General features: G+C 43.1%; 2 protein-coding genes across 2 annotated transcripts in view; both read right to left on the bottom strand.

Moving 5' to 3' along the window:
* Positions 1-1,199: 1,199 nt before the first annotated feature.
* LOC115598427 (spectrin beta chain, non-erythrocytic 5-like) lies at positions 1,200-13,579 on the bottom strand. The gene is made up of 5 exons (XM_030451814.1): positions 13,572-13,579; positions 7,754-7,823; positions 6,802-6,959; positions 5,055-5,283; positions 1,200-1,559 (listed from the first exon to the last, which is right to left on the bottom strand). Exons 1-5 carry the CDS (start codon positions 13,577-13,579, stop codon positions 1,200-1,202), a joined length of 825 nt encoding a protein of 274 aa, XP_030307674.1.
* A 6,142-nt stretch (positions 13,580-19,721) lies between these two features.
* Positions 19,722-26,301, bottom strand: part of EHD4 (EH domain containing 4) — a 34,859-nt gene continuing 28,279 nt past the window's right edge. Inside the window, exons 5-6 of the mRNA XM_008500287.2 lie at positions 25,549-25,713; positions 19,722-23,384 (exon numbers count right to left, since the gene is read on the bottom strand). Coding sequence (XP_008498509.2) covers positions 22,848-23,384; positions 25,549-25,713 — 702 coding nt within the window. The 3' untranslated portion in view covers positions 19,722-22,847. The remainder of the gene's footprint in view (positions 23,385-25,548; positions 25,714-26,301) is intronic.

Raw genomic sequence — 26,301 nt, 5'->3', positions numbered from 1 at the left:
AGGTGCTGGAGCAGGTCCAGAGAAGAGCAAGGAGGCTGTGAAGGGATCCAGCACAAGCCCTATGAGGAGAGGCTGAGGGAGCTCGGGGTGTTCATCCTGGAGAAGAGGAGGCTCAGGGGAGACCTCATCGCTCTCTACAACTCCCTGAAAGGAGGTTGGAGCCAGGGGGGGGTTGGGCTCTTTTCCCAGGCAACTCTCAGCAAGACAAGAGGGCAGGGTCTCAAGTTGTGCCAGGGGAAGTTTAGATTGGATATTAGAAAGAATTTCTTTACGGAGAGGGTGATCAGACATTGGAATGGGCTGCCCAGGGAAGTAGTGGATTCTCCGTGTCTGGAGATACTTAAAAAGAGACTGGATGTGGCACTCAGTGCCATGGGCTGGGAACCGCAATGGTGGTTCAAGGGTTGGACTTGATGATCTCTGAGGTCCCTTCCAACCCAGCCAATTCTATGATTCTAAGAAGAATAATGATCAACTGGAACCTTATAAAGAAAGGTTTACCTGCATAATAACTCCCTCTGCACTTAAGGAAGAGTTTAGTGCCTGTTTTGTTTGTTCTGCACTTTATATTTTGGTTGTTCCTTCTCTAGCTTCAAGGAAGAAATGCTCTTTTCACTGATAGTGCTTCATCTCTCTGCCTATATTGTGATTCAGGACAATGACTTCTGACACAAAATCTCTGCATTATCATCCCTGACTGACTGATTGATTATTGGCAAATTCTTTTGCTAAATTAGCAAATTCATAGAATCATAGAATTGGCTGGGTTGGAAGGGACCTCAGAGATCATCAAGTCCAACCCTTGAATCACCGTTGAGATTTGTTAGACAATTGTTAGACAATTGTCTGGTTTAACACAGTTTCCTCGTTGGGTTCATCAAAAAGGTGCAGTATGAAGCAGTTTCCAGGCAGACAAAGTGATCATAATCCATGAAGCTTGAAAGTGGTTTTGTTTCCAAGGTATTGATGGCTTGTCAGGGTTTAACACTGGCCCGGCAATGAAACCGAATAACAGACGCTCTCTATTAATCTCTCTCTCCTCCTTGATAAAGAAAGGAGAGAGAGTAAGGGAGAGAGAATAAGGGAGAGAGACTTTTGAGTTGGAAACTAAACTGCACAACTTTAATGAAACAGTAATGATAAATAGGAAAAATTACTAAATATATACAAATATATACAAATATCCAGCCTTTCTAGCCTCAGCAGCTCCTTCTGCAGTGCTTTGCCCCTGTTGTGCTCTGCCTTTTCCAGTGTTTTTCCACATCCTGCAGCATGCTCCCCTCCGGGGGCAAGCATGGGCGTTGGTTGTTGGCTCTCTGCTTGGTCCTGATGTTGAAGAGATGAGCCTCAATCATGCCTTTCTCTTGGTATTTGAGGGGTTTCTCAAGGGTACGAAAGGTCTTGAAGTTGGCCACAAGCATCCACATTTCCTGAAGAGAGTTGGGGAAGTGATGGTCATCCAGTTCCACCACCTTCTTTTTAATCCATTTCAGGAGGTTGGAGACCATCTGCTCATACAGAGTCTTCAAGTCATCTATTTCCTTCAGGAAGAACATGATCTATGAGGGGAATAGGAAGTTACAAAGCACATAAGAAGCAGAATGAAGCAAGGTGTGTGAATAGAAAACAATATATTCGAAAACCAAGCTTCGAGTTTGGTTGAGTATGTGTCAAGAGACCAGTATGGAACTGCCAGAGTTGTCATATTTTCATACCAGTGTGGTGACACCTCTCATATCTGAGGCCAGGAGAAATCCTAGAATAACCTTCCATAAAGCACACATAAATAAATATTATTTAATGTCTTTTTTTGGTTCTTATGTAAGAAAAACTTCATGTCAGAATAAACAGCATGCACATGGAGGCTGTCAGCAGTTCCTACACAGGCTGTCTAGAAAACTAAAGTCCCAAATTGAGGGGTCAGATTTTCTGTTTCATAAAAGAAAAAGGCAGATTTTCTTTCTATTTTCATCTCTAAAAAAAATCTCCATTCTATGCCATGTAATATGCACCTAACTGAATTTACAACCTTTGACTGTAGGAGATGATCTGACAAGATCCCACAGAACACTCTGGTCAAACAGTACCATCTCAATCTCTTTCTTGGAGCTGTTTTTCTTTATATAAATTATTAGAGAATGTCACGTAGCAAAACAGGGGTTAGGTAAGTGTAGTGGAACAGAGCGACCAGGTGCCTCTGATCATCAAGAAGTGGGTGTGAGCTGCTATCAACTCCACCTGTGCCCAGCCAGGGCAGGGCCCCTATGGAGCATGTGCAAGACCATGGGGCCAATAAATAGTGAGGCTCACACCCACCGAGGCAGCTCATTCTAGAGCTAGCTGAGAGAGCAGCTGGTTGCTTCCATAGCAGCAGACCATCTTTGCTAGTTCTGCACTGTGGGCAATAGACTCAGATCACATCCTACGAGTCTATATCACCGTATCAACGTGTCGATCCCGGACAAGAGACTCCTTTCTGGCTACATCTGGTGGAGAATGCGGGCATAGACCTTGGTCTAGCCCAAATTTCTGTCGGATCAAGAAAAAACAGGACCTGACCCAGGGCAAACGACAACCGGCATTCGGGTAAGAAGATCCATTATCTTTCAATTATCACTAAAAATGGGACTCTCTTCCAGCACCCCCTCTGCACAGGGACCTTCCTACTCCCCATCCGCTATCACCGCATGGGCACAGGTGGAGTTGATAGTGGCTCACACCCACTTCTTGATGATCAGAGGCACCTGGTCGCTCTGTTCCACTACAGGCAAGGATGTAAACTTCGATTCAATAATAATTTTCCCAGTCCAAAACATTTACCTGTTTCATTTGTGGTCTGACTTGCTTTTATTCAATTTCATGTAAATCCTGAAGCAAACATTTAGAATGACATCCATAATGAAATACCATGTGTTAGAATAAAATAATCCTAATTTTTTACTTTTTAGTTCATAATATGTATTTTTTTTTTTCCTCACCCTTACTCAGCAGACCTTCTCCATCAGCAGGTTGAAGGCTGAGCATGTTGTCTGCCTCTCTCATTCCCCTGAGCCCCCCAGCTTCAAACAGGCCCATAAGTAAGGAAGATGAATGGAACTGAGCAAAGCCCCAGTCCCTGGCAAGTGGGAATCTGCTTTGACCTCCCAGAAAGCACACTTGGCAATGAATAAAGTGTCACAGTGTTGGAAGAGGAGTAAAACAGCACCAACCTTTAGTGCAGGAAAAGCAGCCCCTGACGACAGGGCTCCTTTCTGTATATTCTGCCATTGTACCCAATTCTTGCTAAAAGATCCTAGCAAGTGCATGGTCACCTCACATGGGATGGGAAAAGGAGATTTACCTCCCTGGGCTGATTCTTGGAACTCAAAGGCTGCCTTGACATGTTCAGGCTTCCCTCCTCAATCCTATTAGTAGATGCAGAGCTGCCTATTGGAGGGGACTAAGGACATGAGGGGATTAACAGCTCTTTCATTTTCTTTCTAAATGTCTCTTTGTGTGTGTGTCAGAGATGCAGGAAGACAAGAACACAATATAAGAGACAGGCTAAAAGAAAAGAAGGAGGCAAAGGGGAAAAAAGGAGCAGGTAAGTGGAAAGAAAAAAAAGAGAAAGTATAAATATGACTAAAAGAAAAAAACCACAAACAACAAACAGCGGAACGTGACAAGAACAGAAAAACAGACTGAGTAATTTTCCCACAATAGAAAGGTTATGGCCTGTTGGACCCTGAAATGTCTTCTAATAGTTGGTTGGTGACTCAAGGACTATTTCAGGCTTATTGTGTCTCCTGGGCAAAATCCAGATACTCAGGTGTAGGCTGGTCAAATCCTACTGCCCACTCTCCTCCCTGACACCCAGTCTTTGACTGAGTTCCAAATCCTGCTCTCAGCTAATGTTCTCTTCAGAGAACATCACTGTTACCAATATATGTTTCAGTCTCATCTTGTTCTTGTCCCAGAACACTTTGTGAGCTGAGCAAATCCTGTTTTGCACATGTCTTTCACCTTGTCACCACCAGGGAAGTCTTTAGTTCCACATTTTGTGCCTTCCATTAAACAACAAAAAAAACCCTCCAAAAAAACCCTCCTCCACTGCACAGTTCTGTAGAACTGTCCAGGTGTTCAAGGAAGACCGATCCTGGGCATGGAGTTTTCTGCTGGCTATTTGTTTTCTATTTTTGTCAAAAGCAGAACAGGTTATTCTGAAAATACAAATTAAATTCTCGCTAGGGAAATTGATCTTCAGTGGAACAACCACAAAATACCTTCAGTTTTCCGTCAACAGGATGCAAGTAGTTTTTAATAGAACTCATCGTATTCTAGAAAAAAATGCATGTGGAAACTGAAAAAAAAAAAATTGGGTTTTTCCCCCCTTCTTTTTGTTCTCTTTTATTTTTCATTGTTTGTTTTTCTGTTGGTTTGGGTTTTGTGTGTTTGTTTGTTTCCCATTTTATACTTGTTAAGGAGTTAGAAAGAAATGATAAGGATTTTCACAGGAAATAATAATCCAAAGCAGTCTCAGAATAAGGGAATGGGCTGCCCACTGAAGTGGTGGATTCTCTGTACCTGGAGCTATTTAAAAAGAGACTGGATGTGGCACTCAGTGCCATAGTCTAGCAACCGCAACGGTGGTAAAAGGGTTGGACTTGATGATCTCTGAGGTCCCTTCCAACCCAGCCAATTCTATGATTCTATGATTCCCATTAAATCAGAAAATTATTGACTAGGTCTGCTTATGCCTAGCAGTACTCCCAAGATTAATGACATCTGTGTGCCACGAGCTGCCTTGGAGCCACAACAATTCAATCCAGAAACTGTGAGGTCAAAAAGAGATTAATTTTTTAATGCCATACATGCAGTCCTCTTTAGAGATCAAATCATCTACGGATACTTTTCAGAATTCAAGTGATGGCCAAAGGTCTTTCAAATGACCATGCCATTTGATTCAGTTTAAATGATCCTGAAGGTGAGCTTATACAAAACAAAACCAAACAGCAAAATATTTCCAACACAACTTTCTGTATTTAATTTTTAACTTAAGAAAACAACGAACTTACTTTGGTGAGTTGCTTCTGTAGTGTCTGTCCTTGTTTCATCCTGGAGAAGTAGTGGTAATAGAGGGACACGTAAGTCATGATGGATCTCTCATCTGGGTAAGGTATGGCTGCATCCTCAGCATCAAGCAGTTTGCTGATTCCCAGTTCTTTCTCAGCAACACTGAAGGCATTGTTGAGGTTTTTGATGGGCTGGTCCTGCCGGAGTGAGCTATAGTGGATAAGATCAGGCCTGGGCAAGGAGAAGAGATGGGTTGGAGAGGAAGCAAGATGTATGTGTCATAAATTGTTTCAGATTATAAACCATAAACTCTTTATTTGACTAAGGATTATGATATTGATGCTGAAACTATTCTGCCTGATCCTGGGCTTCATTCAAGAGAGTCATCCCTTCCCTACATGACAGGAGGAAAAGTGTCCTTTATGCCATTGAAGTACCACTCCCAGCAAATGTCTGCCCTTCTCTTCACTCAAGAGTGAAACTCAGAGACCACAAGAGAGGCATTTCTGTAAAAAGAGGTGATTCCCAGATGGGCAAGTTACAGGTAGTGTCCTGCCAAGAAAATTCAGATTCTGTTAATGGTAGAGGAAATGGTCAAGGTTCTCTTGGGTGGTTTTTATCTCCTGCCTTGGGGTCTTTTCATCACACTTCTTCAAAGAGCCAGAGAAGGGAGAAAGAAAGAGACTGAGAGGCATCTTACTCTGCTACAATTGAACCGGAAAACATACATGGTCCCAGAGTACATACAGTAAACCCAGTCACTGAAATGTCACTAAAACTTTTGAAGAAGAGCCATGGGAACATTGAAGCCGAAAAAGGCCAAGCAAAACTGTTTAGAGACAGAGTTTGAGTCTTTAAACAGCAAAGGTATTTATTTTCGGATCCGGGGAACCCCCCAGCTTGTGCTGGACAAAGAGTTCCAAGGGTTAAGGGAAAGGGTTAGGATATTTATACAGTAAAAGGGTAGGTTACATTATCTTTACATACATATTCATAACAGGTGGAGTCTGGGCGGAGTTGTCTTTTTGGGGATGTGTTCGGGGGTCTTTGGGGGTCTTCAGATGAAGTAACGAAGTCTTCCTCAGGGTTGAACTTTTTACCTTTCTTGCTCTTGATGACTTCATCCCCTTGTTATAGAGGATAATTGGACCCTTGCAATAAAACTTCCCCTTATCTGCTAGTTCTGGCAGCCTCATCCTGCCTTTCGTGCCGGTGTTTACACTCCCCCAGTGCGCAGCTGTCTCAGTGGTGCCAGGACTTACACTTCTAATTATCTCCAAGACAGAAGTTAATCCCGTTAGGGTCTTGACATGTCTCATCTGCTTTTGGTCACTTCTTTCTTAGTTTATCCCTGAATTCTACTGGTTATGAACATAAATTCATTAACATATATTACAAGTTCTAATTCTACAGAAAGTAAATTCACACAAAAAGTTTGGCCTGATCCACTCTCTTCTTCAACATGACTGAGGGACTAAGATGAAATAATGGTCATCGTTTTTCAGATGTGTAATACGGAAAATTCAGTATTATGTAAAAAAAAAAAAAAAAAAAAAAGAGGAATGACCAAATGAGAGCTTTTTATCCTTCCCCAGGGAGACAAAATCCATTTAAGAAAGGAGATTTTTCAGTGAGAAAGGGCAGAGGGACAATTTGACAATTTCTTGACAAACAGAAACCAGAACAACTTTTGCTGGAGCTAAAAACAGCGCTGAGCAACTCTCCCTGAGCTGATCTGTCAGATCTTACCTGTGAGCATGTATGAGGGCATTGAAGGCCAGCCCATCACTCCAGCTTTTGGAGAAGTCCATCATATTGACATTGGAATAGCTGGCAGTTTTATGCTGACACCAGAGCAGAAAAGCTTCATTGGCAAACAGAACATCAGCTCTGCCTCCAAATTCTTCCTGTGAAGAGGGAAGGAAAAAATAATACCAGTATTGAAAATGTATCAAAGTAACATGAGTGAGGTTAGTCTTAGGTTTCCAAGATCACTCCATGTTCTGTCTTTTTCACAAATTCCCACCAAGGTGCAAACTATATCTGCCATGAAGGCAGAACGATTTAACAGGAAAATGGAAGTTTTCTATTAAAGTAAAACTTAATTGAATTAACTCAGAAATTATAATGTAAACTTCAGTATTTAAATGTTTCTATTCTGCAGGGTTTGTAGAAATCAAGTGGGAAGCAAAGCTCCATTTATTTGCTTCCTTAGGTGTGAATGGGAAGTCATAGACAAAATATAATCAATCCAGGTCTCATGTTAGAAATTCTTATTTGATTTCCTATTATGCTCATAGGTTCTTATCTTTCATTTACTTGGAGTGCATGTTAAATTATGTAAAAAAGGAATGTTTTTCTTCAGAGAAAGAGCAAAGGAGAAGCATGCAGTTCAAATCCACAGTGAGCTGTCACCAGAGGAAATCTTTCTGAAGTGAAAAGCCAATAGAATGTTTGTGGAAGAGAGTGAAGAAGGTGAATATTACATCCATCTCCAAGCTACTGTTTTCCATCTCTTTGAGAAACTATAAAACGAATTCCATGGCTTTTAAAAACTCCTGGCTGAATAACTGGGTAATATTACAGACCTGCATGATCAAAATGGGTGGGAACCATCATGAAAGTAGATCTTGCAGGCCTGAAACTCTACAGGTCTGTGAAATACTCCAATCAGGAAAAAAAGACAAAGATGCAGTTTTACCTTATCAAGCTTGATAGAAGAAATCTGAAATCTAAGTATAATGATCCAAATAAGTCCCAGGATTAAGGTTCTGTCACCATCCACAATATTCTCAGGACCAATCACTTACTTGTACCTGCTAATAAACCAAAACTGTTCAGCACAGGGGTGCTTACATCCAGCTCTTTGAAGGAGGCATCTGTGTCACAAGGTATTACTGAAGAGAGTGTTCAGGCTGTTTTCTTAAGGAAACAACTCTTATGATATCTCTTAATTTATTTATATATCTGCAAACTCCCATGTTGACACCCAAGTTCTCACATACTCCAAGAATGAGTTTCAGCAAAAACATGGCAAAAGGGCAGTGGTCTCAAAAACTGAAAATTCCTACAAGGGCTTTGAGAACAGGTGGTTAAGGGCAGTAAAGAAACACAATTTAGTTGCAGGGCAAACTCAGAGACCATCTCCTCTGTCTGGTCTCCATCCATCCATCCATCCATCCATCCATCCATCCATCCATCCATCCCCCACCTGGCTACACCCTCCTTTCAGGGAGTTGTAGAGAGTGATGAGGTCTCCCCTGAGCCTTCTCTTCTCCAGGCTGAACACCCCCAGCTCTCTCAGCCTCTCCTCATAGGGTCTGTATGGACCTTGTATGGTCTTGATTGACTTCTTGTTAACAACAAAAGGAAAAAAAAAATTCTGGAGACTTACATAGCAGTGAGTCCTTTCTATCACTTCCAAGGCTGTATGAGCACAGAATTCACTCGCCTGGCATCATTACCAGGAGCCAGAGGGTTGCCACTGGGAATCACTGCTTGCAAATGGGCAGACATCTGAAATCAGAAGCTGTAAGTGAAGATGTCTAGCTCAGAGATGAGGTAAGGGGCAGCAGTCTCTTCCTTTCTGGCAAGTATGGTTTAGTTAGCATCCAAAAGTAATGGAAGCAAACACGTAAAAAATGCACAGAGCCCCCCCCCAGCTCAGTTCAGATACAGCTTGACCAACAAAATCTGTATCTACATACACACCCTAGAGGAATGTCATACGTAGCATTGCATAGGACAGCTAAAAATAAAAATGGAACACGTTACAGGTACTCATCATAATATTCCTTCCAATTTCCTGGCCTTGTCCTCACTAGCCATCTAATACAACATAACTTAATGATCACTAAATGGGAATAGGATGACTGGAGGGAAGGGATTTTAATTCAGCAGCTGTTTACATCATTTCTGTAAGCCCTATGTTTGGTTATAATTCCCCTCTTTCTGTCTTGCTTTTAGTTATCCCTACATTCTTTTAAAGGTAGGATTGTAGGCTGTTGTCTTAAATCTGGTACAGGCTGGCTGTGTTGTCCATGTTGAGAAAATGTCCTTGCTCCTATGAAATAGAAGGCAGAGGACCAGTAGGTGGATTGGCCCTGGATGCAGCCATTCCTCCCTATCTCAAGTTAATAATTATCTAAAAAATGAAATGTGTGAAACACTGGCTTTGTTTTTTATGACGATTCAAGGCAATCAAACTTCGGGTATAAAATTTCACTAACTTCTGAATATTTATCTCCTTTTATAATATATACCTACAGTTCGAAGTTTGAATGGTGGGTTAAAATTATGACAATGATAAATAAAACCATTTCCTCAGTTATTTATATCCTAACAAGGTAAAAGGAAGGGCACAATATTTGCGTGCAGTTTCCTGGAGGGAGAAGAAGAAAAATCACCCCTTCAGGCCCTCTCTTGGTCCCTTCTTAGGGAAGGGAAGCCTTGCCACCAACCTCAGGAATCAGAAGAGCCTGAAAACCAACCTTCCATTGCCCTGTTTTCAGTCTGAAGTGGTTTTCCATGATGGCAGCAACTTTTTGTTTTTTCATAAGGGGAAGGACCTTGATGTGGGTCTGCAAATTAGCAGCCATGAAAGACACGTTAGTGTTTTATTTTTTTTTTTTTTAGCAGGGACAACCTTCCTTATCTGCCCACAATCTTGTTTTGCATAAGAGGGAAACACGATTGTGGAGATCAGAGTGCACACCCAAGCAGCTTGGCTTGGAACCCCAAAGCTCCTTTGTCCCCAGACCTTCCCCCACTGCCCTTCCACTCCTGCCAACAACAGGAGGGATGTGACACTTCTTTTCTTACTATTTTAATTTTTTTTTTTTTTTTTAAATACAGTCATCCTCCCCCAGCACATACATGAATTCCCATCTCTTCTCTAGGATAGGAAGTATTTAAGCCCCAGGTCACAAAGAGCACTGAAGTGACAGTCATGGGAGCAGCAGTGCATTGCTGATGCACAGTTTGCTGCTTCCACTCCCACCCGTGACCTGAGTGAGAGCTGACCCCCTGGAGTTTTATCAGGATAGCAGAGCCCTGGTCCTCTGGAGGCATCCTTGTACCTACTCTCCAGATGGCAGCACTGGTGTCCCCCATCATTTCCCTCAACCATGGGGATGGCAGAAGGGAATGCATTCACACAGCTGGGTGCAGATGTCTTCATGTCCCAAAGTGTCCCTGCATAAAGCCACTCACAGCTGGCATCCCTACAACTAAATGAGCCCTTCCCTGTACCTAGTACACCCATGGGCTGAGCTGTCCCTGACCCAAGCCAGCTCTGGTTTAAAAGCCACGTGGCCATCCTCATCCTCTTACAGAGGATGGCTCAGGTGAAAGGTTTGGCACAGCCCATCACACCCCATTCCATGTCCTTTGCATGTCCTTTGCATGCACACAGTCCTGAAGCTATGTGAAAATGCTGGCTGAGGAGAAGGTTCCCCAAAGCCTCCAAGAAAATCAGTCCTTTAAATGCAAACACATGCAAGGCCAAGCCAGCCCTTTATCCCCCCTTGTGTTTCCAGCCATGTTGCTTCCACATGGAACAACATCTGGGCCTGGACTCCATGGAGTGGGAAGGCAGCCCCCACTCAGGATCTTTCACACCACATCTCTGCCAAGGGAGTGCAGAAGGCAGCCTGGGGCCAGCAGCCTGGGTTCCAGAGGCTGCCCTCCCCTCTGCCACCTTCCCCAGCTCCAGCAAACAGCTGATGTTCAGTCTTCTCAAGGCAGTGCTGCCTCAGGTGAGATGAGCCACGATCCCAGAGGATTTCCTAACCACATCTTGAATTACAGCACGTCTGAGACCTCACAGTGGCACAGAGGAGCTGTGCTGGGGATACTGAGAACACCAGAGAGCAGCAGGCAGCAACTATTGCAAGAGGCTGTTTGCTCTTTTGGGATCCTAAAGGCAAAGAGGAATCAGAAAGGCAGCCCAAAGAAGCTCCAGAAAGGTGTGGAGACCTCCATCCATCAGTCCTCACAGACTGCCTGCTCCCATACCCCTTGCAGCTGAGCTTCATAGAATCATAGAATTGGCTGGGTTGGAAGGGACCTCAGAGATCATCAAGTCCAACCCTTGATCCACTCTTGCGGTTGCTAGACCATGGCACTGAGTGCCACATCCAGTCTCTTTTGAAATATCTCCAGACACGGAGAATCCACTACTTCCCTGGGCAGCCCATTCCAATGGCTGATCACCCTCTCCATAAAGAAATTCTTTCTCATCTCCAACCTAAACCTCCCCTGGCACAACTTAAGACCCTGCCCTCTTGTCTTGCTGAGAGTTGCCTGGGAAAAGAGCCCAACCCCCCCCTGGCTCCAACCTCCTTTCAGGGAGTTGTAGAGAGTGATGAGGTCTCCCCTGAGCCTCCTCTTCTCCAGCCTCAACACCCCCAGCTCCTTCAGCCTCTCCTCATAGGGTCTGTGCTCGAGTCCCTTCACCAGCCTGGTTGCCCTCCTTTGGACCTGCTCCAGCACCTCAATCTCCTTCCTGAACTGAGAGGCCCAGAACTGGACACGGGACTCGAGGTGTGGCCTCACCAGGGCTGAGTACAGGGGCAGAATCCCTTCCCTGGACCTGCTGGCCACACTGTTCCGGATACAGGCCAGGATGCCATTGGCCTTCTTGGCCACCTGGGCACACTGCTGGCTCATGTTCAGCTTCCTGTCAATCCAGACTCCAAGGTCCCTTTCTGCCTGGCTGCTCTCCAGCCACTTGTGGTATACATGTGGAACCGAAAATATAAAACATGTCTCTCGGTCCAGTTGTCTCTCGGTCCAGTTTTTTCCTTCACCTGGCTGGTAAATACCATATGTTTATCTCAAGGAATGCCTGACAGACACCTGGTCGCCCAAACCTAGCAGGGTTCCAGGACACAAAGATAAGAAATGACTCATCCCAGCAAGCCTGGAGATTTGGCCTGGAGATCAGGGCCATCTGGAATGAAGTGAACCCTCCTTTCTTTTTGGGGGATAAATAACCCTGGGAAAAGCCGGGAAGAGGTGAGCGCTTCTTCGGCTCGACGTCTTCTCAGCTCGTCACCCCGATTTCCAGCTATGGAAGGACAGAGCAGTGACTCAACGGCGAAAACCACAAGCAGCCTCAGCCCGAAGAACCAGAAGCAACCCTCCAGCCCGAGGCCTGGCCCTGCGCAGATGGTGATATTTTCTCTCTTTTGTTTCTCCCTTTGTTACTCTTAACGACCATCGATTAAGGTGGTTACTTTATACAAAAGGTCTTATTGCTAGTATAACCGGCTTTCCCTGTTTCGAAATAAACTTTTGTAACGAATTTTAAATCCAGCAGTCTGGTTATTTGTCAATTCAAGCGTCGTCTCTGAGTCAGTGGCTGAATTTTCCTCGCAATCAAAATATAAATAATAACTCCGATCATAACACCTCTCTGTGCCCAGCCTGGAGCTCCCCATGGGGTTGTTGTGGCCAAAGTGCAGGACCCGGCACGTGGCCGTGTTGAACCTCATCCCGTTGGAATCAGCCCAACTCTCCAGTCTGTCCAGGTCCCTCTGCAGAGCCCTCCTGCCTTCCAGCTGATCTACACTTCCCCCCAGCTTAGTGTCATCTGCAAACTTGCTGATGATGGACTCAATCCCCTCATCTAAATCATCAATAAAGATATTGAACAGCACTGGGCCCAACACTGATCCCTGGGGGACACCACTAGTGACCGGCCGCCATTTTGATGCAGCCCCGTTCAGCACCACTCTCTGGGCCCGGCCCTCCAGCCAGTTCCTAACCCAGCACAGAGTGCCCCTGTCCAAGCTGTGGGCTGACAGCTTTTCCAGGAGAATGCTGTGGGAGACGGAGTCAAACACTTTGCTGAAGTCCAGGTAGACTCCATCCACAGCCTTCCCCTCATCCACCAGACGGGTCACCTGATCATAAAAGGAGATCAGGTTGGTTAGGTCTTTTCTAAACCCGTGCTGGCTGGGTCTAATCCCTCACCCATCTTGTAGGTGCTGTGTGATTGCACTGAGGATGATCTGTTCCATAACCCTGCCAGGCACTGAGGTCAGGCTGATGGGCCTGTAGTTTTCCGGGTTCTCATTCTGGCCCTTTTTGTGGATTGGTGTGACATTCCCCAGCTTCCAATCATCTGGGATGTCCCCAGTGAGCCAGGACTGTTGGTAGATGATAGAGGCTTGGCAAGCTCTTCTGCCAGCTCCCTCATCACCCTTGGGTGGATCCCATCCTGTCCCATACATTTGTGGGGATCCAAGCATCTCAGTAGGTCACTGACTGTGTCCTTCAGGATTACAGGGGGGCTGTTTAGATTCTTGTCACCTTCTATAAGCTCCAGAAGCCGTCTGTCCTCAGGATAACCTGTCTTACTGTTAAAAACTGAGGTAAAGAAGGTGTTAAATACCTCAGCCTTTTCTTCATCTTTGACAACTATATTCCCACCCATGTTCAGTAAAGAATGGATGTTTTCCTTGCCCCTTCTTTTGCTGCTCGGGTGAGGCTCTGAGGAGTCTCAAACCCGAGACCTCGGCATTGCGGTACTGCGTGCTAGCCGGCTGTGCCACTCAAGCCTCACCCTAAGGGCAATGAGCGCTAGTGGCGCAATGAAGGTAACACAGTGTTGAAAGAAGCAACTGACCTCTCTGCTGACTAGCTCAGGAGTGAGCTGAGCCTGTGCTTCGAGACTCACCTTTTATTGGCCCCGTGGTCCTGCTCATGAGCAGTGGGGGCCCGCCCTAGCCAGGCACAGGTGGGCTTAACACAAGCTCACGCCCACTACCTGGCAATTAGTGGCACCTGGTTGCCTCATTTCACTACAGGAACCCATTTCTGTACCATGACTTCCACGAGCAAAGGTGTTTTTTCCTTTGAGGTCAGAAAAAATGTGTAGATACAGGACTTCTTGTCCTGCTTTGGGCCAGGATAAAGGTGATTTTCTGTCTTGTACTTTTGCTTTTAGCTCAGTCTCTTGTAAGTAGCTGCACTTGCTGGAATTAATAGCAAGTTTCTTAGACAGTGTGTGCTTCTAGGACTGATAACACTCGATGTTTATAGTTACTGCTAGAGACTGGTGTGCAGAGCCAAGGGCACTGCTCAGCTCTGAGGAAAACTTTTACCCTCCAGAAGGAATAAAGAGGTCCCACCTGAGCCCTCCTTTGGGGAGGAACGGACAAGATAGATGCCAGAACTGACCAGAGTATTCCATCCTATATATGTAATAGTATAAATTTGAGGCATCACGAGGGCCAAGCCAGATTTCCTGCTTCTGGCTGCCTGCCCTTCCTGCCTTTCCTGCTTCCCTTCCTTCACCTGGCATCCTGGAAGGATCCCGTCCGTTCCTCTGCCTGTGCTCCTGACCCATCCCAGCCCATATCTGTGTGTTCCTGCCTCCAGTTCCCGACTGCTGCTGACTCCAGGATTCCAGCCTGGACTTTCCCAGGGCTGCCCTGCAGCCTCGGTGGTGACGTGAGAGTTATTGGGGGAGAGGGGGGAGGAACATGGTATCCATTTTCCTGTATATTGTATATATTTAGTAATTTTTCCTATTTATCATTACTGTTTCATTAAAGTTGTGTAGTTTAGTTTCCAACCCGTGTCTCTCTCCCTTATTCTCTCTCCTTTCTTTATCAGGGAGGAGAGAGAGATTAATAGAGAGCGTCTGGTACTTGGTTTAATTGCTGGGCCATTGTTAAACCGTGACACTTCTGAATATAATTCATGAAATGGCTTAGGTTGGAAGGGACCTTCAAGATCATGCAGTTCCAACCCCATTGTATGGGCAGGGACACCTCCCACTGGATCAGGTTGCTCAAGGCCCCATACAACCTAGTTTTGAAGGCTTGCAGGGAGGGGGCAACCACAGCATCCCTGGGCAACCTGTTCCAGTGTCTTACCAGTCCCATAGTAAAGAACTTCTTCATAATATCTAAACTAAATATTCCCTCTTTAAACTTCAAACCATTGCCCCTTGTCCTCTCACAAGACTCCCATGCAAGAAGTCCTACCCCAGCTTTCACCTCCAACCCTGGAAAGATGATGGAGTGGCTCATTCTGGAGGTCATCTCTAAGCATGTGGAAGAGAAAGATCTTATCAGGAGCAGTCAGCATGGATTTACCAAGGGGAAATCACACTGGACTAATGTGATAGCCTTCTATGATGTTGTGACTGAACGGGTATATTCAGGGAGACCAGTGGATATAGCCTACCTTGGCCTTAGCAAAGCTTTTGACACAGTCTCCCATAACATCCTCTTGAGCAAGCTCAGGAATTGTGGGACAGAAGAATGGACAGGAAGATGAATTAAGAACTGGCCATGCAAGAGAGTCCAAAGAGTGATGATCAGTGGCACACAGTCCAGCTGGAGACCTGTGGAGTCCCCAAAGGATCAGCGCTGGGTCCCATCCTGTTCAACATCTTTATCAATGATTCTGATGATGGGGCAGAGTGTTTGCTCAGACACAAAGCTGGGAGGCCTGGATGACTTATCTGAAGGCTGTGCTGCCATTCAGAGGGACCTAGGCAGGCTGGAGAGCTGGGCAGGGAGAAATTTAATGAATTACAACAAGGGCAGGTGTAGAGTCTTGCATCTGGGAAAGAAGCTTTCCTCTGAACACATTCAAGGAGCTCTGTGTACTTCTTATGTTGGGAACTCCAGACCCAGACACAATACTCCAGGTGGGGTCTCACAAGAGGAGAGGGGCAGAATCACCTCCCTTGATGGGCTGGCTGTGCTGCTTTTGATGCAGCCCAGGACATCACTGGCTTTCTCAGCTTCAAGCATGCATTGATGGCTGATGTTAAGTTCCTGTTCCACCACCACTGGCAAGTCTTCTTCTCAGAGAATGCTCTCAATCCTTTTTCCTCCCAGGCTGTATTCTTGCATGGGATTGCCCCATCCCAGGTGCAGAACCTTGCACTTGGCCTTGTAACTTCATACAGTTGCCACAAGCCCACTTCTCAAGCCTGTCAAGGTTCCTCTGATTGTGAAAAACCTGTGTACCTCACTGTGTGCTGATCACAACAGGTGTTTGCTTTCCTGGGCATTTATTTCCAGAAAGTATCTGATTGCCATGAACCCTGAGTGAAGGGAGGCACCTTCAGCAGATGTGTTCCTTCATCTGTTTGAGTAGCACAACTCCTCTACTACTCTTCCCTACTCAAGTCAGGCAGGCTCACCCATGGGCCAAGTTTTCTAAAAGGTTCTCTGCACTCACAGTGAAGTACTTGCAACCCAAGAGCCCTGTGTCAGAGAAGCTCAGAATAAAGTAATCTGTGCTCCCAAGCTCTTACAAATACAGCACAGGTGGGAGCCAGCAACAAGGCTTGAAGAAATTAAATTGCACAATAGGCATAAACAGAAATACTTCACAGATTAAGGGTGCCAAATATTAGGCTGCAAATCTTAGTCAAACTAGTAGTGTGGATATTCATCTGCTATTCTGTCACGGTTTAACACTGGCCCGGCAATTAAACCGAATAACAGACGCTCTCTATTAATCTCTCTCTCCTTGATAAAGAAAGGAGAGAGAATAAGGGAGAGAGACTGATGGGTTGGAAACTAAACTACACAACTTTAATGAACAGTAATGATAAATAGGAAAAACTACTAAATATATACAAATATACAGGAAAATGGAAACCACATTCCTCCCTCCTTTCCCCCAATAACTCTCACGTCACCACCGAGGCTGCAGGGCAGCCCTGGGAAAGTCCAGGCTGGACTCCTGGAGTCAGCAGCAGTTGGGAGCTGGAGGCAGGAACACACAGATATGGGCTGGCACGGATCAGGAGCACAGGCAGACGAATGGACAGGATCCTTCCAGGATGCCGGGTGAAGGAAGGGAAGCAGGAAATCAGGAAAAGATCTGGCTCGGCCCTTGTGATGCCTCAAATTTATACTGAGTGTGACGTATATGGGATGGAATACTCTGTTTGGTCAATTCTTGCATCTCTCTTGTCCGTTCCTCCCCAAAGGAGGGCTCAGGTGGGACCTCTTTATCCTCCTGGACGGTAAAATGTTTTCCTCAGAGCTGAGCAGTGTCCTTGGCTCTGCACACCAGTCTCTAGCAGTAACTATAAACATCAAGTGTTATCAATCCTAGAAGCACACACTGTCTGAGAAACTTGCTGTTAATTTCAGCAAATGCAACTACTTACAAGAGACTTAGCTAAAAGTAAAAGTACAAAACGGAAAATCACCTTTATCCTGGCCCAAACCAGGACATATTCCCTTTGTCCAAGTATAAACTATGGATTAGAGCAGAACGTCTAACTATGAAGTACACCCCAATTTTTTCCAACCCAGAGATGTCTTGTAGGTGAAGAAATTAAAACATCATTCTTCAAAAATGAAGCAAACAGCCACCTCCAAATCCCAATAAAACTTCATCTCCTCCAAACTAGTTCTGACTTTTCTAAAGAACACTTCAAACAAGCCACTGGAATTCAACAGCAGTGGAGCCTCCAGAAACCCAAAACATATTGTTTGCATGTGAAATACTCCCTTCCATGTGATACCCAGCATAACCACCATGAACCCAGATTGCCAACACTCCTACATACAAACCCTTTGAACTCTGCAGAAACTCAGATTTGTTGGTGGCAGGAGCAAAAGCTAAACTGGAGCATCCTGGGGGCACAGCTGTATCTTCAGAGATGTTCCAGTTGTCTGGGAGAATGAGGGGCAAAGGAAGAATTAATTTGGGCAGTACATTCATATGAGTGTTCTATTGATACAATTGGTTGTTTTTAAGGAGTATGTAGCACAGTGTGAAAAGATGTCCTCAGATTTCCTTCCCCTGTACTCAGCGCTGGTTAGGCCACACCTCGAGTACTGTGTCCAGTTCTGGGCCCCTCAGTTTAAGAAGGATGTAGAGGTCCTGGAACAGGTCCAAAGGAGGGCAACCAGGCTGGTGAAGGGACTCGAGCACAGGCCCTATGAGGAGAGGCTGAGAGAGCTGGGGCTGTTCAGCCTGAAGAAGAGGAGGCTCAGGGGAGACCTCATTGCTGTCTACAACTCCCTGAAAGGAGGCTGTAGCGAGGTGGGAACTGGACTCTTTTCACAGACGACCTTCAACAAGACAAGAGGGCAGGGTCTCAAGTTGTGCCAGGGGAGGTTTAGGTTAGATATTAGAAAGAATTTCTTCACGGAGAGGGTGATTAGGCTATGGAATGGACTGCCCGGTGAGGTGGTAGATTCTCCGTCCCTGGAGACATTTAAAAAAAGACTGGATGTGGCACTCAGTGCCATGGTCTAGCAACTGCTCCGGTGGGTCAAGGGTTGGACTTGATGATCTCTGAGGTCCCTTCCAACCTGGCTAATTCTGTGATTCTGTGATTTTTTTTGAAAAAGATATCAACAAAGTCCTTTTTGCTAAAATGACATTTAACCTACTCTTATTTTTCAAGGTCAGTAATGCCACTGAAGTTAAAAGTGCTTCTCGGACCAAGTTTCAAGCTTTCAAACCTCACAGGAAATTTCTGATTTATCTTAACACTAGGACTTCAAGAAATTTCTATGCTTAGACCTTAAGAAACTCCCAAGTTATATTCTGCTATACATAGATAATTAAGGAGAGGTGCTGGAAGTGGTTTTTTGTTTGTTTGTTAAATATAAATTTAATTCTGTAGTAAAGCCTTGGTGCAGGCAGGAATTTCATCAAGAAGTTCAAGGACACAGAAAACAGCTATAACCTATTAGGGATACCTAAACTGAGGTGGAAAAATAAGGAGCTTGCCAAATAGCTACTATGTCTATGGGTCTTAAATAGCAGGATTACAAAATCCTAGTAATTGAAAAAAGAAGTTTACCAGAAAAAAGAATTTACAAAAGAAAATCCCAGGTAGTTCAATATTAGTTTATTAACTCAGCAATTTGTATCATCACTTTCTAAAAATGATTACAAAGCATATTAAAATATATTACAGTATGTGCAAGGAATTTATTGTGTAATAAAAGTGCAACAATAATGAACTTACAAATCTGTTTGCCTAGTTGGACAAACTGAAGCACACTGCACAGATCAAGCCTTCTCTCAATAACCAGAGTGCCTTTGAAGTAAAAATACAGTATTTAACAAAAATATTAGAAAAGGTGAGCACATGAAGCAGAAAACAAAGTTCATATACATCCTCTCAGTGCTAAGTTATACACACACATCAAACCAGTCACTTCAAACTTTGCTTGAATTTCAACAATATAAAGATCCACCAAAGTGAGTGCACATTGGGAAGGGAAGGAAATGGGGGCATTTTTCAAGTACTGGGGATGAATAATGTTGCTGAGAGTCTGGGATTGGATACTGCTGCTTTCAGACCAGGCTCCACACAAATTCATACCACACCCAACTAACAACCCAAAAACCTTTGTTAATTCACCACTTTCAACCTTTTACAGCTTTAGAAGGTTCTTGCTGTCCTGTCCTGTGTTTATGAGTGGTAGCCCATTATTTTCTCTTCCACTCCACAACAAAATTATAATTAATTGCTGCTGCAGCAGAATTAGGGTTGAGAATCTAAAGTGTGTTGCAGAATAGTTGGAGAGGCAGTAAAAGCAGCTGCCTCTGCAGACCACACTAATGGGCACTGATTTCACAGGATGAATTATTGATAGTTTTGAATGGTCTCTCAGCAAATGCAATCAAAACTCTAAGCATAAAAAGGGCCAATACATCTAACTCCTTAAGTCTTTCTTCAGCAGATTTTAGTAACATGAAACTGAGCACTAAAGGTCACCTCATGCTGGCTGTCCCCCAATAACTACTTACAGCACATTTCATGAGAAGGTAATCCTGCTCTTTTCTCATGATCCTAATGCATGGACTCACTAACTTCACAGAGCATCAACCCAACTGCTGGGTGGGTGATTTAACCAACTCAATGGGCTTGCAGGATATAACAAGCCAGAGAACCAGCAAGGCAAAAGGGAGCAGGTCCATGGGACTGTGAGGAGGTAGTGAGAAGAGCAACAGCAACCTACTATACACCAGTTTAGCTGTGCAAGAAACTGCTGTTTAATGTCCACATGAAATGTACTTTATTCCTATTGACTAATTAGGATGGTAGCACACTGCAAACACATCTCTGCATGTAGCACTGTGTACCCATCCTGAAACCCTTCTATTCCTCCAAAGAAACACTGAGAATCCACCTCTACTCCTATACATGCTTTGTGCTTTTCTCTTCTGAATTCTACAGGAAAACAAAGTCAAACATTCCAACTCCATCTAGACAAAAAAAATCTTTTGACTTACCAAAATAAAGCATTTTCATTTGTCTCCCATAAGTCTGAGTTACTACACTGCCATGGAGACTGAAGAAAAGGCTGTGTTCTCTATTTTACCATCACTAAAGCTAGAAAAATAAATTAAAATAACCAAGAAACTACACTTCAGTGAGAGGAGCAGGATATTCCTACTGGCATGGGATCACATGGCTCCAGTGCATTTGGAGCATCACCTCTGGGCTAGTGGGACCTCAAACATCAGTCCACTCCTGGGACCATGTGCTGTGAAAGAGCAAGGTAAAGCAGTCAGAAGACAGCAACTTCCCAATCCTGTCAGCTTTGCCCACACTACAGTAGTTAGGATACACAACTTTGCTTTCTTTGTCCTGGTGGCTTTTCTTACCAAGCTAGTTGGTCATTAGTGTATGGATTCATTAACAAGAATATATTATTACTTTTGCAATCTGCATTTTCTTTTTCAAACAACTCCTACAATCTCTATAGATTACTTCTTGTTCAATCAAAAATAAATTACACAGAAAAATCAGTTACTCTGCAGAGTCACACGCTTGACTCACAGTCAAGTTTCACAGCTCTACTGAAGTGCAGAGAGATGTCCTAAGGGTAACTTGGTTCCTAATTTAGGTCTAACAAATATAGTTGGAAAAAAAAGAAAAACCTAAAATTAAATTAAAAAGCAAGTAAATACTCAAGAAAATTTAACTATGCCAGGACATCCTTGATACAGGTCCAGAAGCCTGGCAAGTTAAAGGTGTTTTTCTGCCATTATTTAAAATAGCTTCATTGTTTTCCCATGGTAGAGTCCTGGCAAAGTTCATTATAATGATTTCAAATCAGAATAGAACAGGTACAGAAAGACAGGAGGTCTGGAAAGATCTGAAGTATTAAACTTCACTGACAACCTAGAAATGTACAATGTGAAAAAAAGTGGTTGAGGCTCTTCTTAGATCATGTACAAATCTGACCATTAAGTGGGACTAAAATCCTAACTGGGAGACAATACTCAAACTACTTCCCTCCCTCCTTCCCCCTACTGAAAGATGCTAAAACACTTTTTTGCTTGCTCTGCCTCAGAAGGTTTTACTGCTCCCACTTCTTGTGAGCCAAAGAACTCCAAACTCCAGTGCCTTTGTGTGCAGTGTGTTTCATACTACAAATGAATACAAGTCAATTTCTGCTCAGTTACACAGATTAAAACTGACCTCCAAGTTTGATCTCAGAAAAAGGAAAAAAAAGGCCCTCCCTAGAAGACTCAAGTTCACAGGACCAAGAATTTGTGTTCTCCTAAGGTACTGATAAATACAGTTGTAAGCAGCCAGCATGTTTAATTTTGATTGTGTTGTTAGAGAATGTTTATTAAGCAGGCATTTCTTTGATGAATTGTTTTCAGTAATAGAATAGTATCTGGAAGGACCAGGTTATGATTCATCACAAGAAATGTAAAGATTCCCATTAGTCTGCCCAGCTTTCAAATCTGCCACCTCAGGAACTGAATTTATAGCTGTCAGCTACATGTTGGAAAAAGAAAGAATTTTAAAAATTTCTTTAAAATATTCTATATCCAAAACCCATACAAATAACTGTATAATTATCTGTAAACAGACATCAAATACTAATGAAAGCTTCCAGAGACAATTCCATGTGCTTTGAAGAGGCCAATTTTGAGCAATGCACCTTTTCTCACCTGAAAATGAGGATTGATCTTAATGGAAATGTGATATTTTTTTTTTTTTAACTTTCTGAAAACATTCTGCTGTCAATTTGAACAATTCAGGAATTCATTGCCTGCAGAGCAGCTAAAGAAACAAAGGAAACTTCAGCACCAAGGAACAGAGGAGATATATTTCTTCTAATGATAATACTAACTATATAGTGCTGTATAAAACTGAAGAAGCACATCTTCAGATAACAAGACACAATGACAAACTTTAAGAAACATTTTAATATTTTGCAGTCCTAGCTACAATCAGTGAGGTTTTAAAACAAGTCTGCTTGTATTCTGTCCACTTAAAGGACTTCCCTCATGACTCTTCTCTATTTCTGTAACATCCTATTAAATAAAGAAAAAAAAATTCCTTTTATAATTGGCCTTTTCTTAGACTACAGATGTGCTGACATTCACTCGATGCCTATACTATGCTTTTAGCACAGAAAATTTTCCCTGCATAGGGAGGTGAATTAAATATTTAGAGCTTCCTTAGGCTATTTAAAATACTCCAGAGAAACTTATGGTTGCTAAGTATTGAGGTTTGGTGAAGGTCAGTGATTTTTATGCGTGGCCTTTTCTGCTTTATGGTTGCAAAGGCAGCAAGACATGGAAGCAGGACTACAAAAACATTTTCACCTTACAATAATACAAGGCACTTGAGATAAGCATGTCTGGGTGAAGGGCAGCAGGGACATCTAAATGAGTATTTCCCTGCTACCATGCTTCTAATTTCAGTAACTTGCATGAAATGTGCTGTGAGGTTTAAGGATCTAAGCCTATTTTCAAATGTTGGTGGCTTCAATGCATTTGGTGAAAGATTCCCAAACTCCTCATTCTTCTTGTATTTTTCACTCTGCTGTCTGAAGAGGTTTCCTATGAGATGGTGGCACCAGGTGGGGAGGTAGCGTGCCAGGCAGTTCATACCCATCCAGTTTAATCTTGATGAGATGTTTTGCCAAAGCAAACTCCTCATCATCCAGCATACCATCGCCATCACAGTCTGCAAGTTTCCAGATCTTCCCCAAAACACTGTTGGGTAGCTTAGAAGTCACCATCTCCTTCTTTGCACTAATCCCTGATATTTTCCCATTGATTGGTGACAGGGTGTAGAAAATCTCATCATAAGCAGGCTTATCTTTGGCAACAACCCATTCCTCTTCATCAGCTCCTTCCTTGGCACCTTCTCCGTATCCTTGCCCAAAAGGTCCTGCCATGGTGCCATCAAATGCTCCACCATGTACCATCTCTGTGGGCATATTGCTCTCTTCCTGCCTAATCAGACTCATCAGTGAAGCAATTTTATTGGCCAGCATGTTATCCACAGCTTCAATCAGCTTTGGTTTCAAAGAATGAAACTTAGTGAAGTCACAATTCTCCAACAGCTCCTGTCAATGACAAAAGTTTCAGCGACAGTAGTTAGAAACTTTTCCAGTCCATTGAAGAGGTCACAGATAGGTGACATACACCCAATATATTGATCAAACACACTAAGGCAATTTTGCAGTGGTGTATGAGTTTATCTATTAAATTCCATTTACTGTACAATTGTCAAAATGCCAATGTGTTTTGCTGAGTGTTAACCAAAACCCTTCCCCTTGGTGCTTTACTTCCAAGCATCAAAGAAAGATTTTATAGATTAATCTTCTTGTTTGTGGCTAGGTCATCAAGAAGTGTCTCTTATCAACAAAGAAAAACTGAGTTAGGATAACAAAAGCAGCATTTCTATAAAGTCCTGCCACAACTCAGTCATTTGGTGCCTGCTGAGTTTTCATCTTGTACATAAATTCCTACTAACTTCAGTGAAACAGTTAACTAGAAGATAGCTGCTATTTCAACACAAGCCCAAGCATGTTTTACACCAAAGTGCTGGAAAATTAAAAATGCTAATTATAGGTAATTATTAGATGCTTTCTACATGCAAAATGCTGGCCAGGAAGAGGGAGTTACAGTGGAAACCCCACACACAACCCCTGCCCCCTTCCCTTCTCCAGCCCCTCTCTCAAAATGGTCTTAAGCTACTTTAACAAAGACATTTATCACCTCAGGGAGCTGCTCCCATCCATACCAGAATTAAAACGGTATCAACCCAAGAAACCTGAAGCACAGGCAAGGCCCATGCACAAAGAACTCTGGAGTTCTTGGAGGAAAGCTGCCAACCAACAAGAACCACTCTGTTCAAGTGACATTTCTATGCAATCACTTGATTTATGCCAAGTGATCAGTATAAATTTATTATATGTAATGAACCTTAAAAAGCAAAGGTCAAGCCTGCTATCTGTTTTGGCACAATTTTGTGTTCTCACAATTTAGCTCCTCTTACAGAAATAACTCATGCATATATATATACATGTATATATTTGCTGCCACCTGCTGCTGAGGGTTAGCAACATGCACTACTAATTTGATAAAATTCCATTAAATTTTGTTTCAGTATTCAAACTGAAAAGTAACCATTCTCAAAGTGGCAAGGGAAGAGAGTCAGATTCTTCCACACAAACCCCTTTTTTAAAGGCTAACTCAGGAAACCCTTACAACAATCCTTCCAGGGAAAACCTAGATTAAACAGATCTTGTGCTTCATCTGAAATTTACTGTCTCATGGCAGTAATTGTTTTCCAAGTTAAATATTTTAGTTCATAAAAGAAACTTGTGCATCCCTATAGACAGGGTAGTTAGCCAGTTATCACTCTATGAATAACCTTTTAATTCAATTTATTATTACCTTCTAATTCAAAGGCCATTTAAGAAGCCTATGACCTGAGATCCAAAAGCTGCAAATTGAGGCTTGAGGAATAAATTGAAAAGTAGTGCTAACACAATATCAGCTGCTCTTCCCTAGGATACTCTGAACAACTCACCTTGAATCAGAGGGCAGAAATAAAAAGCTGAGAAAGTGACAGAAAGTTGATAGTAAGACTATGTAAAGTTCAGAAGAGGAACAAGAGACAAAAGGTATTTTTAAATTAATAAGAGTATAAATTGAGAACTTCTATCTCTCCTCATAGAATGCAAGTGCAAAAGGACAGGAAAAAACTGAGAAGCACTATCTTCAGAAGAGATAGATAGACAGCACACTGTCTTTATTACTTATCAGCAAACAGTAACAATAAGAGCAAGAACAGACTAGGGTAAAAATGAATAGTGTGTGACTAAGTATATATTAACCTGATAGCATCACAAAAGCAATCCAAATATCCACATTTAGGATACAAAACAAGAATCAGCTTAACATGCAAGCGTCCACTGCCATTTTATTTGCACCAAACCTTTAGTACTATCTGTCAATAGGCAAAAGACACTGATTAAAAGACAGAAGGTCTGGTTATTTGCAGCAGTTTCTATAGTTCGTCATCAGTGGATGCACACTAAGCAAGTTACCATTTTTTCTGCACTGATCTCAAGTGATGTTAACTCTGTAAGAGACACATGATTAACAGTCCCTTCAGCTGCTCTGAATGCTAATGTTGCAATACTCTGTCCTTTCTTTTCCAATTTTGTAATCCTGTTGTGAAGTTACTATTATTTCACTGAAACTGTAATGTCACCTTACCTGCATTTTCTTGACTTCAGGGAAGTCACCTGCTGAGATATGGTATTCCCTTTGCAGCTCGATGTAGATCTCTGGTAATTTGTTGATCAGTTCCTTCTTCTTATTCTCTTTCCCAAATACAGAGGGCATTTCTTTTTTGAGATAGCTGATGATATAAGCATGAACCTAAGAAGAAGCAAAACTGAAATCAATGCTACAGTTTATCTACATTTAACATTAGAGCTCTTCACTCAGGTCATAAAAAGAAACAAAAATAATATGTTTCTGTAAGTCAGCTCAAGGATAAGATATTATCAAAGTGCTCCTGGAACTTCATGTTTACATGAGCAGCTATCAAGTGCTTTTGCTGTTTTCAGCACTCCTCTGAGGGGCAGAGAGAAAAAGATATTTAAAAGAAAGACAGATGTACACTTGCAGTTTAAGGAGCAGCACGGTACAGTATCCTATCAATACCAACAGAGAGAGAAAAAGCAAGACTCAAAAACTATGTCCTGACACTACAAACATGGACCATACACAGAACACCAGCCATAGTTGTCCACCTGTAGCAGTGGTTTGTAATTCAGTTTGCCTCTTCAGTTTTTGAGGAAAGCTATGGGATAATGCTTCAAGTAACCTATGTATGCCAAGTGGCAGGGCTATCTAATCATGGTCATAGAATCATAGAATTGGCTGGGTTGGAAGGGACCTCAGAGATCATCAAGTCCAACCCTTGATCCACTGATGACAGAGCAGTTGGTGTTCTGTAAGAAC

The sequence above is a fragment of the Calypte anna genome, chromosome 5A, assembly GCF_003957555.1.
Source record: "Calypte anna isolate BGI_N300 chromosome 5A, bCalAnn1_v1.p, whole genome shotgun sequence".
In the NCBI taxonomy this organism is placed as follows: domain Eukaryota; kingdom Metazoa; phylum Chordata; class Aves; order Apodiformes; family Trochilidae; genus Calypte; species Calypte anna.
Note: the sequence above shows the minus strand (reverse complement) of the source record. Positions and strands in the feature narration are given on the sequence as shown.

Coding starts and splice junctions, on each gene's coding strand:
- LOC115598427 (XM_030451814.1), bottom strand. Junction 6,960..7,753: donor CTTCTATCAAGCTTGATAAG/GTAAAACTGCAT, acceptor CCCTCTTCACAG/GAAGAATTTGGAGGCAGAGC. Junction 5,284..6,801: donor GCCCTCATACATGCTCACAG/GTAAGATCTGAC, acceptor CTCCTTGCCCAG/GCCTGATCTTATCCACTATA.